Raw genomic sequence first — 11978 nt, 5'->3', positions numbered from 1 at the left:
ACAGATGGGGAGGAAACAATATTTTCTAAAGTTTGAGCAAAAACCATAAAAGAAACGGAAAAAAACCAAACAAACCCAAATCTAAGCATGAAATGGGGCATGAATACTTTTGGGAAATCTGTTCCTCTTGGAAGTCATATGTAAGTACTAATGGAAGCAGAGCAATGCTAAAAAGGCAGGTTCATAATGCTAACATAGTCAATGTTAATAATGGCTATGGGGCAGCTGCTGCAGCTGCCTTCTTTCACCCTCTAGCCACCTTGGAAGGGAAGGTACAATATCTATGAAAGACATATTCTTTGGAGGAAAACACTAAAATACAGTCAATCCTCACCATTCATGGGGGATATGTTTCCGTGATCCCTGCAAATGGAGAAATCTGTGAATAGGGCAATGCGTTCATGAATGTAGTGCCCCTGGCAGCTGGGGTGGGGGCATGGCTCCAGCAGCAGCAGCAGGAGCCTGGCGGCAGCAAGCACAGAGCTCCTGAGGTGCTCCAGTAAGGGTTTAAAGTATATTTAAAATACGGGTTCAGTATTCGCAGTGTTTGAAACCCACAAATCCCAAGGGTTTCCTGTAGATTCTTTGCAAGAACAATTCCATTATTTTCAATTGAAGATAGTTAAACTCATGTCCAAAAACATTAATACTCAGAGAATCAACAAAAATACTGATTGAGATGGTTGAATATTTGTTGAGTATTCCCTGTAAACAAAAAGGTGCATTGTTTATGGCTATTTTTTTTGGTCAGTGCTTTTCTTTACCCATGGTAACAGTAGTTTTCAGCTGATCTGACCAATGTTCTCAATCATTTGTGAATACAATTTCAGAGCCATAATACTTTTTTCTCCAAATATTAGTGAAGTTAAAACATAATAAGGATATAACAACTATTTGTTTTTAGCCAAGAAGGATTTTAGAGCTCTGTAAGGAAAGCTGAGAACAGCATTGGGAATACTGCTGTACCAGTACCTTAAAGTTGGACACAGATTTTGTCCTGTTAGAAACACACATATTTTTTTTTAAACTGAAACCACAGAACACAGGAAAATAACTGTGTAGAATACAAAACTGCTGAAAGTGTCTCAGTATGCTTCTCTTTAATGTAAGATTGCTATCTTTTCTTGGAGTAGTCAATGTAGTTCTTTAACAGACTATGAAGCTAGGTCTCTTAAGATCTTACTATAAATTCTCCTTCAATGACCTAAAAAAAGTGGTGCTCAACCACCCGCCTGTGGGCCACATCCAGCCTGCAGAGCAGTATCATCCAATCTGTGGGGATCCTCAAGAGTCCATAAATTTGGCAACAGGGTGGAAATAGCAGTGTTAAATGCTGTTCCCAGGCTGCCAAATGTTCAGGTTTGGTGGGGTCTCATGGGCTGGATAATGTAGCACACAGGGTCACTCTGCAGCCAGATCCAGGCATGTGGCTAAATCCAGGGTATGGCAGGATTGGGCCTACATGCATGATCACACCCAAGCACGAACTCCATGCTCTGACCCCATGTGGAATCCAAGCCTGTGGCCAGATCCCTATGCTACCCATATGGCCCACAAGGCCAGAAGGTTGGGCACCCCTCTCCCAGAAAGAAATGCTGGAAGCTCTCTCTCCCTTCCATTCCCACTCACCTATCCCTCACAGAAGTATGCTTAAGACCCCTACAGAAACACATTTCCACCTACACCTCAAAAAGCAATTGTCTTTCTTGTCTCACTGATAACTGTAAATATTCTCAAGCAAGTTTCAGAAATTTACAAAAAAGGCATGTAAAATAAAAGACTTCCATTTCAAATTTAACTTATCACAAAAGCTGTCCTTAATTTCTTTTTTAACAAAAGAATTTGGTTGCAAGAGCACCATTGTAATTATAAGATGATTTCTTTTACAGCTCCATTATTATATTAGAAAAAAAATGTGCCACAGCACAGTGCTCCTCCTGCTGGAAAAAAGCTGGTTATGATTTCTTAAAAAAGTGTCACTTCCACAATTAGGTCTCTAGTCTGTTTTAATTCTTTCTCCCTTTACTATATATATGGCTTTGGAAACTAATGAGTTAAACATCATAATCATACCAAAAGATATTGTATACAAATTGACTCAAGGAAGCAGAAGTGAATACAAAAGGGTTTCACTAAGTTTTGATTTAGTGCATGCATGCGCAAATACTTTACAGCCTTCTTAGGAAAAGGCTTTTATTTGTTGTGGTATTTGATGCTGCTTCTGGTACATGCGTTTTAGATGCATTTTAAACTGATCTGGTACTGATGCAATGAAACCAGATTTGAGAGCAATATAGACTGGTATTCCATGCTGGCACTGAGTGAAATAGAGGAGATGATAGTACTTTCTATGACAAGGTACTCTGTTTTTGTTATTCTGACCATGTAGCCGGGCTGGATTTTCAAGCCACAGGGTACACCCCCAAAGCAGGGAGCCCCATCAGCTGATAGCTCCCAGCTGCAGGAGCACATCTTGGTGCATGGTTGGGAGCTCAGATCAGCCTGGGGCTCCTAACTTTGGGGTGCATGGTGTGTCCCCACAGCTGGACCCCATCAGCTGACAGGGCTCCCAACCGTAGGAGTTTGCTGCTTGACAGTCCAGGAGAAGCCCAGGATTGTGATCCCAGGTTCTCCCTGCACCAGCAATAAAGCAAGATGGGATCTGATGCTGGATCCCACAATCATGTCTCCTGCCAGGCATACATGCCTTTAGTTGCAGTGTCTGCGAGGGCCCTGTGGCACATTCTAGCAGATACCAGGCAGCATATTACAGCCCTGGTGACAAAGGCTCCCTCTGTTTGCACAGGCCAAGGTAAAAGAGAGTCCTTAAGCTCCTTGCTTAACAGGGCAGAAAACTAAAACGCAAAACCGCTACAAATGAGTCCAGATAGACCAGATTATCAAAGGTCCTCACTTCCACATGGCAAAAGACATGCTTCACAAACTCCATGGGGCAGGAAAAATGACGATGGACTTTATTTTATGGCAAGAGAAAGAGGTCAAAGAGGAAATAAAGTAAGACCGCCTCAATGCTAAACTCTAAATCACAATATGCAACTATTAATGTCTACAGTTTTTTTTTTAAAACCAGTGTTTAAAAGTTCTTAACTCCATATGATATTTTACATGCCCTAATTATATATCATTGTTACCTAATTTGGTTACTCTTGTTAGATAATGGATTAACAAGGTTTAAGTTCAACTATTTTTGTTTCAAGCCAGTTTAAAACCAGTCAGAAATACTATTTTGTTATGGAAATTAAACATGAATTCCAAATCCCCATATACAAGTTGAATTACCTGACCAAAATATAATTTTTAACTTAAAAGAGTGGTCTCCAATAAATAAAAATGTCACAACACCTGACAAACTGAACACAACACCACAAAAACCCTGAAAAAAAATCTTTTAAGGCTTAGTGAGGAATCTGCTCTCTGAAAGTACTGAATTCTTGCTTAGCCTTAAGTAGAAAGGCTCTCTCTCACTGCAGCAGCAAAAGGAAACTATTGATGCTCTTCAGTTTCTTAAGAGACTCCTGTAAATCCCTTAAGCTGTTTTACTAACCAAAGGATATTTGGAAATATCTGATATTTATGATTTTATGCATCCATAATAATAGAATCAGAAGCTGCAAGCATCTAACATTTTGGTATTTCAATGTCCTACCTCATCTTCATTCTTGGCAGCAGAAGTTAATCTAAGCACAGTTTGACATTTTTCTTGGAAACAGCTTGCAAGAAAGTCAGCTTGCTTCAAGAGCCCAGCCAGTTCTTCACTGGTAACTTCATTCTTCTCGCTTACTTCGGCCATTATCAAGTCTAATAAAGTAATCCTGAAATTAAAGAAACTTTTTAGGTAAGTTTACAAAACAAAACCAACTACTGTTAATAATAGCTTAAATGGACAAAGCTGTTAAATTGGTATCTTAAAATCTGAACTGATACTAACATATCTGCTTTTTAAAATGTAAGAGAGTTTTATAAACAAACTGATCTTCACTGTAGATGCTGGTTAATTTTTGCCTAATGCTGCCTAACTTTAGACAAATGAAGCCAGAGCGGTCTAATCAATCTAACGTTTTTACTCTGTTTTACTTTCCAATTCTTATCCTCCAACACAATGCTGCTGGAATGAACACATCCTGTATTTAAAATTGCCCCCCCCCCCAAATGCTTTCTAATTCAACAAAATACATACAGTCCATTCAACCTGGTGGCATCTCTTTAGAAATGAATCTTTCAATGCATTTGTACATACACTTTTACAAATTGCTGTCTTCCTGACACAAAGTTATTCAAAAAATTGAGCAGTGATGGAGTAAAAATAAAGGGGGGGGAAATACCTGTGTGCCTATGTACCTGCAGTACAATTGCTCATAGACAGACTTAACTCTCCAGTTTACATTTAATTACTGTCATACACTGAAGTCTATGCAGTTTTCTGAATGAAACAGAAAATAGCCAAATAAGAAATAAAATGTACTTTGATCACTAATTTTGACAACTTCAGTTTAATTTTATTTCAGATATCAATTCACAATGGAATAGCAAACTTTCCAAATAATATTTCTAAGGTAAAAGAGGGACATAACATTTTGTACACCTCACTGCAAGTCTCTGCTGAGAAGAGTAGATGGATTAGCCAGGTTCTACTGTAATTCTCTTGCTCAGAAAGAGTTCTTTTTATTGAGCACACACAAGAGCAGGCTCAGGGGTTTTCTTTGACCAAAATATTTGCAATTCAGATGGCAGGACTGACATTTAAAAAAAATAAATTTGCATTTGAACTACTCTGCATAAAAAATGTGCCAACTGAGTAGTCACAAGGGAAGACAAATTTTGTTCTGTGGAAACAGAATGGTCACCATTTTATTATGTCTGGAAAAAAAATACTAATCAACGTGCATTTTTAGACCAGGGATGTTACTGAGCCTAAAACTTTTCAAGTGTACACAGATCCAAGGAGAAAACATATTAATACAAGTTTATGTTCCAGAACAAATTAGGATGATTTTCTAGTATGGATGGCCTCCTGCATCATACAGACCATAGAATTTCACCCAATTATTTCTTAAAAAAACGAAGTGTGGGGGTGATTGTTAATATAACTTCTAAAAAGGAACTGTTCCTGAATTGAAGTACTGGCTATCGTAATAAATTATACTAATGCAGTTAATTACCTTCATCGTTTGTCACGGACCTGGTGAGGCTGGATTACTAGCAAAGGTAAACTGGGCAGGGGGCAGAGAGTAGTTCTTAAAAAAGAGTATATCCACGTCTACACTAAGTCCCTTACTCACATTTCCCATAAACTTTCTTGCCTCTCTGGTAAGTCTAGTGTCTCCTGTGAGGCAGGTCTACCTTTTTCCCAGTTCTGCTCAAATGTGTATGTTTTTCTCTTCTTAGCACTCTATGGCTATAAGCAGCCACCACATTTGTCCAGTTAATGGGCAAAGATAGTGGGTGCCAACAGAAATTCTTAATGTTAGAAATGAACACCTGCCCATAGTCAAAGCATATTTGCTTACTATCCAATTTTTAAAAATTACAATCCCTAGTAAACTAACTATGTAAGTAACTAGTTTCATATGTATTCAAAGCTTTAAAGAAACACAGGTTTCAAAAAACTCATCAAATATTTTTCAGGATAGGTGGGAAAAGGGTCTGGAATTAATTTGGCAAAATTACCATGGCATTCAATAAGCTCTTAAAAGTCTTAAAGCACATACCCATCACTGGATGCTTCTACAACAATTATTAGCAAAGAAATGGTCTACGGTGAACACATGAGATGTAGTAATTATATTTCAGAGCCAGGACACCATTAAGGATAAACCAACAGATCACAATTCTCTGAATTATTGTTTCAGGCTATCTGCAGACTCAGGCACGCAGCAATCCTCCCTCATCCCACCCCTTAGTAACATTCCATCATATGTGCATGTTTGCCAATTCATAATTATAAAGGCCAGAAATGCATTGGCTCTTTAATGAGTACTTTAGATGCCGGAGCTCATTTCTGTAGGAAGAAGGGCTACTTTTTGGCAAGTGCCATGGCCGCAATATCACAAATACAGTGGGTCCAGATTACAGGAAATACTGTGAATAGTGCAAATACTGCGGTTATCCAACTTAAGTTATCTATGGCAATTGCCAAGTTTTTAAGAGCTACCACTAATTTATGTACCAGCAAACTCTCTCAGCACAGTTCATTTCTTTTCTGTAAATAGATTTAAAGCCTATTTAATGTGTATGATACACCATATTATAGCTGGAAGAGTTCACATCTATTTGTAAGCTCAAACTGCTTTCCCCAGACACCTCAATACCGCATCCGTTCTGTCCTCACCCAGATGACTCAGTCAGCTTTAAGGATATCCAAGGTGGAACCCTTGTGGTGAGGTTACCCTGACTTGTCTCATTGTGAGAGAATTACTCCCCTCTGCCCTAGTTTACACTCTTTTCTGTCCAGCTAATGGTGGGCAGAACAGTTTTACCTGCACTGGACTTGTTTTCTCATTAGTCACGTACCTCAGAGAATGCATCTTTAAATATGATGAAAACATTAAAATATCAGAATAAGACACGCATCAGATTAAAAACAGTAGATTTACATTATGAAGCCTTAATAGTAAAAGGCTTCACCTAGAAAATAGATTGGTGTGGTTTTTCTAATCCATTATTTACTATCAAATTAAAACCTATACACGGTTGTTGAAATATACAAACAAGCTGAATTCTGATTTATCTTTTTTAACAAAACAAAACAAAACAAAACAAAACAAAACAAAAAAACCCACAGAAGAAAGCCAGTTGGGTTACTTGCTGATTTGCAGAAGTCTTGCAATTCTCTACAGAAGTGATTCCCTTTTAGGGGAGCTGCAGCACCCAATTTTAGCACCATTTCATACGTAAACATAATCCTCAAGACCATAGGAATCCACAGTGTTAAAAACATTTCTCACCTGCTGTGGTCTTTCTGAGTATTTTGCAACAGGAAAATTGCTTTATTATTTTTCTGTGGTTAAAAATCAGAGCTGACATTTTCCAAGGGGTGCCTTGAATCTAAAAAAGGTTGAGAACCACTGCTCTACAGGTTCTGTGAGAGCACTGCAAATGCTTGTGCCCTAGGCAAATTTGCATGAGCTTAAACTAAAAGCCCAGAAACTGTAGTTGTATAGCAGCTCACCATGGTGGGTCACATAATACATATGATGCAACCTGACATTTTTTTTCAAGATGTCAATAAACAAGCAAATATTTCCACAACTGAAAGTGAGACTTGGGATCAAAAGTCATTAGCAATACCTTCCACCCTCCAAAATGTCTTCAAAGTAGGTAACTGCCCTAGGAGCTGCTTGGATGAGAATTTCCACCTTTATGGAAAAGGGATAAGAGAGAAGCTGCTAGTTTTCCCCAACCTGTCATCCCCTCTTCTCCAAGCATTCTGACCCTCTCAGTGTCCCTCCATTCTCCCCAAGCCTCCTGCCTTCCCCTTCCCTTCTGACTCTTTTCCCCCTAGAATTCAAGCCTACCACATTTTCCTACTTTGCCTACAATATTTGTGTCCAATATTTAAAGACATCTTCCCAGTAGTATCTTGGCTTTAGTGACAACAAGGGACAGATGAGTGCCTACCTTTATTACAGCATCTTCCACCTGCAAATCCTATAAGAAATGAGTGACCACCCTAATCAATGGAAAGGGGTGACATCTTTCCCATTGCTCCACCTGCTGTATGACCATCACCAGCACACATCTTGATGCCACACCCAAGGAGACATGACTACAGAAGTAGAACAAAAGACTGAAGAAAATACCTGACTGAAAAATGGTCATTCCAGGGACTGAATCTTTGTCACCAAGGGCTGATGAACCATGGCAAAGGTGGTAATGTCTCATACCAGGGTTGGATACTCAAAGGAACTAATGAAGTGGGGCTATACCATTGTTTCTACCACCTGTGACTGCGGCACAGAGGCTTGGACTATGCAACACCTGCTGCAATGCCTGCTGCTTGAAGGTACATATACAATAAAACATCTCAAAGTACAACCAACGAGCACAAGCATGTGTAACAAAATGGTCACATGTGGTGTTCAGCAATGGTTCTCTACCTTTTTAGACTCAAGACCCCCCTTACTCCCAACCTGCACCCCCCCAGCCCTGCCTATGCCCCTCACTCCCAGGGCCAGCTCCCCAATGTGTGGGGCAGGGGGTGGGTATGCACATTCCCCCAAAAATTTCTATACCCACAGCAGGCATGGGGCTGCAGCCTGAGCCTCCACCCCCCTCAGGCTGCCTGTGCTGCTTCTCACCCCACCTCCTTTCTGGGAAAAAATCACAGCCTGAAGGAAGTGGCAGCAGTGGCTGGGCCATGGTGGTGGGCTACAGCTAGGCCCAGTATGCGAGCAGCTGACCACAGGGGGAGATGAGGGCAGCACGCCCCATCTCGCATCACTCTTTGCACTGCTAGTGGCATGGCCAGTGTTAGGGTCCCAGCAATAGTGGCAGAAACAAGTCTTGCCACCCTGTTCTCCCCCTCCCATGCTGGGTCCCGCCTGCTACAGCCACAGTTCAGCTAAGCTGCAGCCCTGTGCCTGCTGTAGGCACAGAAGTCAAAGGCGCATGTTTCTCCCAATGCACTGCCTATGCTCCTCCCCTCTCCCCCCCCCACAGCTTACCGGCAGGAAGCTGGTCTCCACTGCTGCCTGGCTGCTATGTGCACACATGCACATGGTGCCCCCTGCCAACCTCCTCCCACCAGCCCCAAGCATTTTTAAAGTTGGCTCACAACCCTTCGATATGTTCTTGTGACCCACTTTTGGGTCATGGCCCACGGGTTGAAAGATGCTGGTGCAGAGATACGGAAACAAGTGGCCTTTTTGATTATGAAAAAAACGTAAAGGAACAAGAGAAACCCAATCCCTCCTCCCTAAAAGTGCTTATGTTGAGAGATACTCAAGACCTAACAATTCTAACTTTAAACAGATCGTACACTTTCTACTGTAATTTAAAAAAAAAAAGTCATAAATGCTCATATTTGTTGTTTTCCCCTTCTAGGCTAGAGCTTTCTAACACAGAAGGAAAATATTTTGAAAAGTAATCATGGGCAAATGAAAGTATATATTTTCAACTTCAGCTGAATACTATGAAGCATATCTGCAACTACAGTTGATCTGTTACATTTAAACTTCCTTTTAATTGCTAGCAATCACACTGGTGATATGAACAGCTGAGCACATTACAGATGCAGCTGTAAAATGCAGTAGGGTGCGGTGCTCTTATGAAATCAAGGCACAAGCATTAAATCCTGCCTTTAAAAAAAAAGTAAGTATTTCTTTACCGAGTAATGGCGCCAAGCTGGATTCTGCAACCCTACATAAATCACTGCCAGTTGCGGCTAAGCTGTAATGTTAACCAACCAATTTAAAACCATTACTGACATAGAAACATGTATTTAGAGATTTTGTGCCAACTATGAAACCACACAGTTTTTCAATCATGTGAACAGGATACTCTATATGGAATGCTAAATACTAAAAGCCACATTGGTTTTTGGGGTTACCTTTCTTGATTGCTCAGTTTGGCATACATGGCTTTTACCAACTCTGGGCATTTCAGCAAATGGTCTGTAACAATCAGAAACCTAAAGAAAAGAATAGGGGAGAAACACATTATTGGTTTTACAATAAAAATGTAGTTTAGGTTCACTCTGTGACCTGTTTATACTGATCTTGGAATGTTTGTAACTTTAACTGACAAGTAAGACAAATGTGTCATGGAACCATCTGCTAACTGCTACAAAATAACCGATAAAACTAAATTAGTCATTGTTTTCCAAACACTTTTTTTTATTTTAGGCAAGGACCAACCTGCACCAACTCACACAGATTTATTTGACTAATGAAAGGAAAGCAGGACAAAGTATTTTGCCAGTTAGAGAAAAAGCACAAATGTATACATACCCCTCAAGTAATAAAACATCAATCCAAGTCCTAATGGATCTTACCAAAAAAGAGCCAAGACTTAAGAATGAAAACCACTATACCATTAATTTAGGAAGTTAAGTCTCTATACCTAACAAATAATAAAGAATGATATAACTACATAAAAAAATTCTAGCAACATAAATGTAAATTGCCTTTTCAGACAAAGCAGCAAATGCTGTTCTCAGAGTACAAAGAAAACATATTGGTTTTTTAACAAGGGCATGAACCAATATCAGTCCAGGAACTTACAGGTACAATTTCCCTTTGTGCTAACACACATATCACAGTGGCTTTTTATGGCTTAAGGCAAGGATTTCTAAGGGCAATTATCTTATTGAGCCAATTGTGTAGTTGGGAAAGATATAGATAAGTTTTTGAGTATCACTCTACCCTTCCCCCAGTCTCTGAAAAGAAGGGCAGACACAGCAGAGCTAAATAGATGATAGAACAGAAGCTTGCATAAATAAAGACAGGATATAAGAAATACATGCACTAGCACAATGGTAAGCATACCTCCTCTAATTTAAACATACCCAGTCTTACTAATCACAACCAAGGATTTGAAAGCTTATCTCTTCATCCAAATTTGTAGCAAAACTGACAAGACAACAAACATATTTTAAAACATGCAATACTATACGCCTACTTTTAAAATATATTTTATTCAATTCCTGACACATCTAAAATATACTGGGTCACATGACAAAACAGGACATACTAACACTTTTTATGAGCTACAGAGAAGTAGCAGAAGCCAAAATAAACTTGAACCTGAAATTCCCAACTATTCTTTCCTTCTTTCCTTTTCTCTCCACTTTGCTGACAGACTTCAGGTATGATCCATATATACTGAATTCTGGAAAATCATAGAGACTCACTGCAGCCAGTTTTATGGGAAATAGAAAAACCTGTCTAGAGGCATCATGGACTACAAAGTCCAAAAGATCAATAAGCTGTTATACGTTTCCTAATGCCTCTAAGGTTGGACAAAAGTAGGGTCTAGGGGTGCACCGGTAGAGATTTTTGGGGCTGATACCGATAGCAAATATTTAGGGAGGCATGTCAGTTGATACTGATCTGATTTCTGATACAGCTGTCTCCAGCTGGTAAGTCTGTGTGGTGGAAGTGGGGGGGAAGGAAGAGGCATGGCAGGGCAGATCAGCATCCTCCCAGAGCCACCAGTGCCCACTTCAAGCCCAGCCCCCTCCAAGAAGAGCTCTGTGCAGCCCCAGCTGCAGCCTGCCCCACCCCACACAGATCCAGGGTGCCCACTCCACAAGCCATGGCTCCAACACCCACCCCACTCCACCCCACCTGGGCAGCACCTGCCCCTGCCCCCTCCCTCACCATGAGGAGTGTGGATCTGTCCCCCGATGCCCCTTCCCTCCCCCCTCCCCTTCCACCACAGCAGACTTACCATCTGGAGGCAGCTCTCCAAGTTGCCAACTCTGCTCCTTGCTGCCCGAGTGCAGCGCAGTGGTTGTGCACATTTATTGGCCAAATTTTCAGCCCCACTGACCCAATATCCAATACAACCAGTTTTCTTTATATCGGAAACAATCTGGTATCCGACCAATGTATCAGTGCACCTCTAGTAGGGTCTCCTATTCTCATATCTTGTTATAGTTATAGCCAGTGGTGACACGTAGGGGGTACAGGAGGGTGCATGTGCACCCCCTGATGGCTGCACTCGCCACTTAAGCGATGGGCAGGTGGAGCAGGCGGGAACACCGGTGCCCCCCTGCAAGCGCCGGCTGATCGCTGCGCTCACTGCAGCTGCTTTCGGGAGTAGCGGCAACAATCGGCCGGCGCTTGCTCCCAGAAGCGGCAGCAGCCACTCCCGGAAGCAGCTGCAGCAAATGCAGTGATCGGCCATTGCAGGATCTCCCGGAGGACACCCCCTCCCTCCCTGGACTGCAGGATCACCTGCAGGGGACCGCCCCCCCTCCAGTTGGTAGGACTGGTTATGGGGGGGGGGGGGGGACA

The 11978-nt window shown here is 41.2% G+C and overlaps 1 protein-coding gene across 3 annotated transcripts in view; it reads right to left on the bottom strand.

Annotated features, from left to right (window-relative positions):
• Positions 1 to 11978, bottom strand: part of ATXN10 (ataxin 10) — a 305417-nt gene that overhangs the window by 134153 nt on the left and 159286 nt on the right. For all 3 annotated transcript variants that reach the window (XM_019515933.1, XM_019515934.1, XM_019515935.1), the window contains exons 6-7: positions 9569 to 9649; positions 3668 to 3833 (exon numbers count right to left, since the gene is read on the bottom strand). In XM_019515933.1, the coding sequence (XP_019371478.1) occupies positions 3668 to 3833; positions 9569 to 9649 (247 nt within the window). The remainder of the gene's footprint in view (positions 1 to 3667; positions 3834 to 9568; positions 9650 to 11978) is intronic.

The sequence above is a fragment of the Gavialis gangeticus genome, unplaced genomic scaffold (genome assembly GCF_001723915.1).
Source record: "Gavialis gangeticus isolate Ggan-Ray unplaced genomic scaffold, GavGan_comp1, whole genome shotgun sequence".
Lineage (NCBI taxonomy): Eukaryota > Metazoa > Chordata > Crocodylia > Gavialidae > Gavialis > Gavialis gangeticus.
Note: the sequence above shows the minus strand (reverse complement) of the source record. Positions and strands in the feature narration are given on the sequence as shown.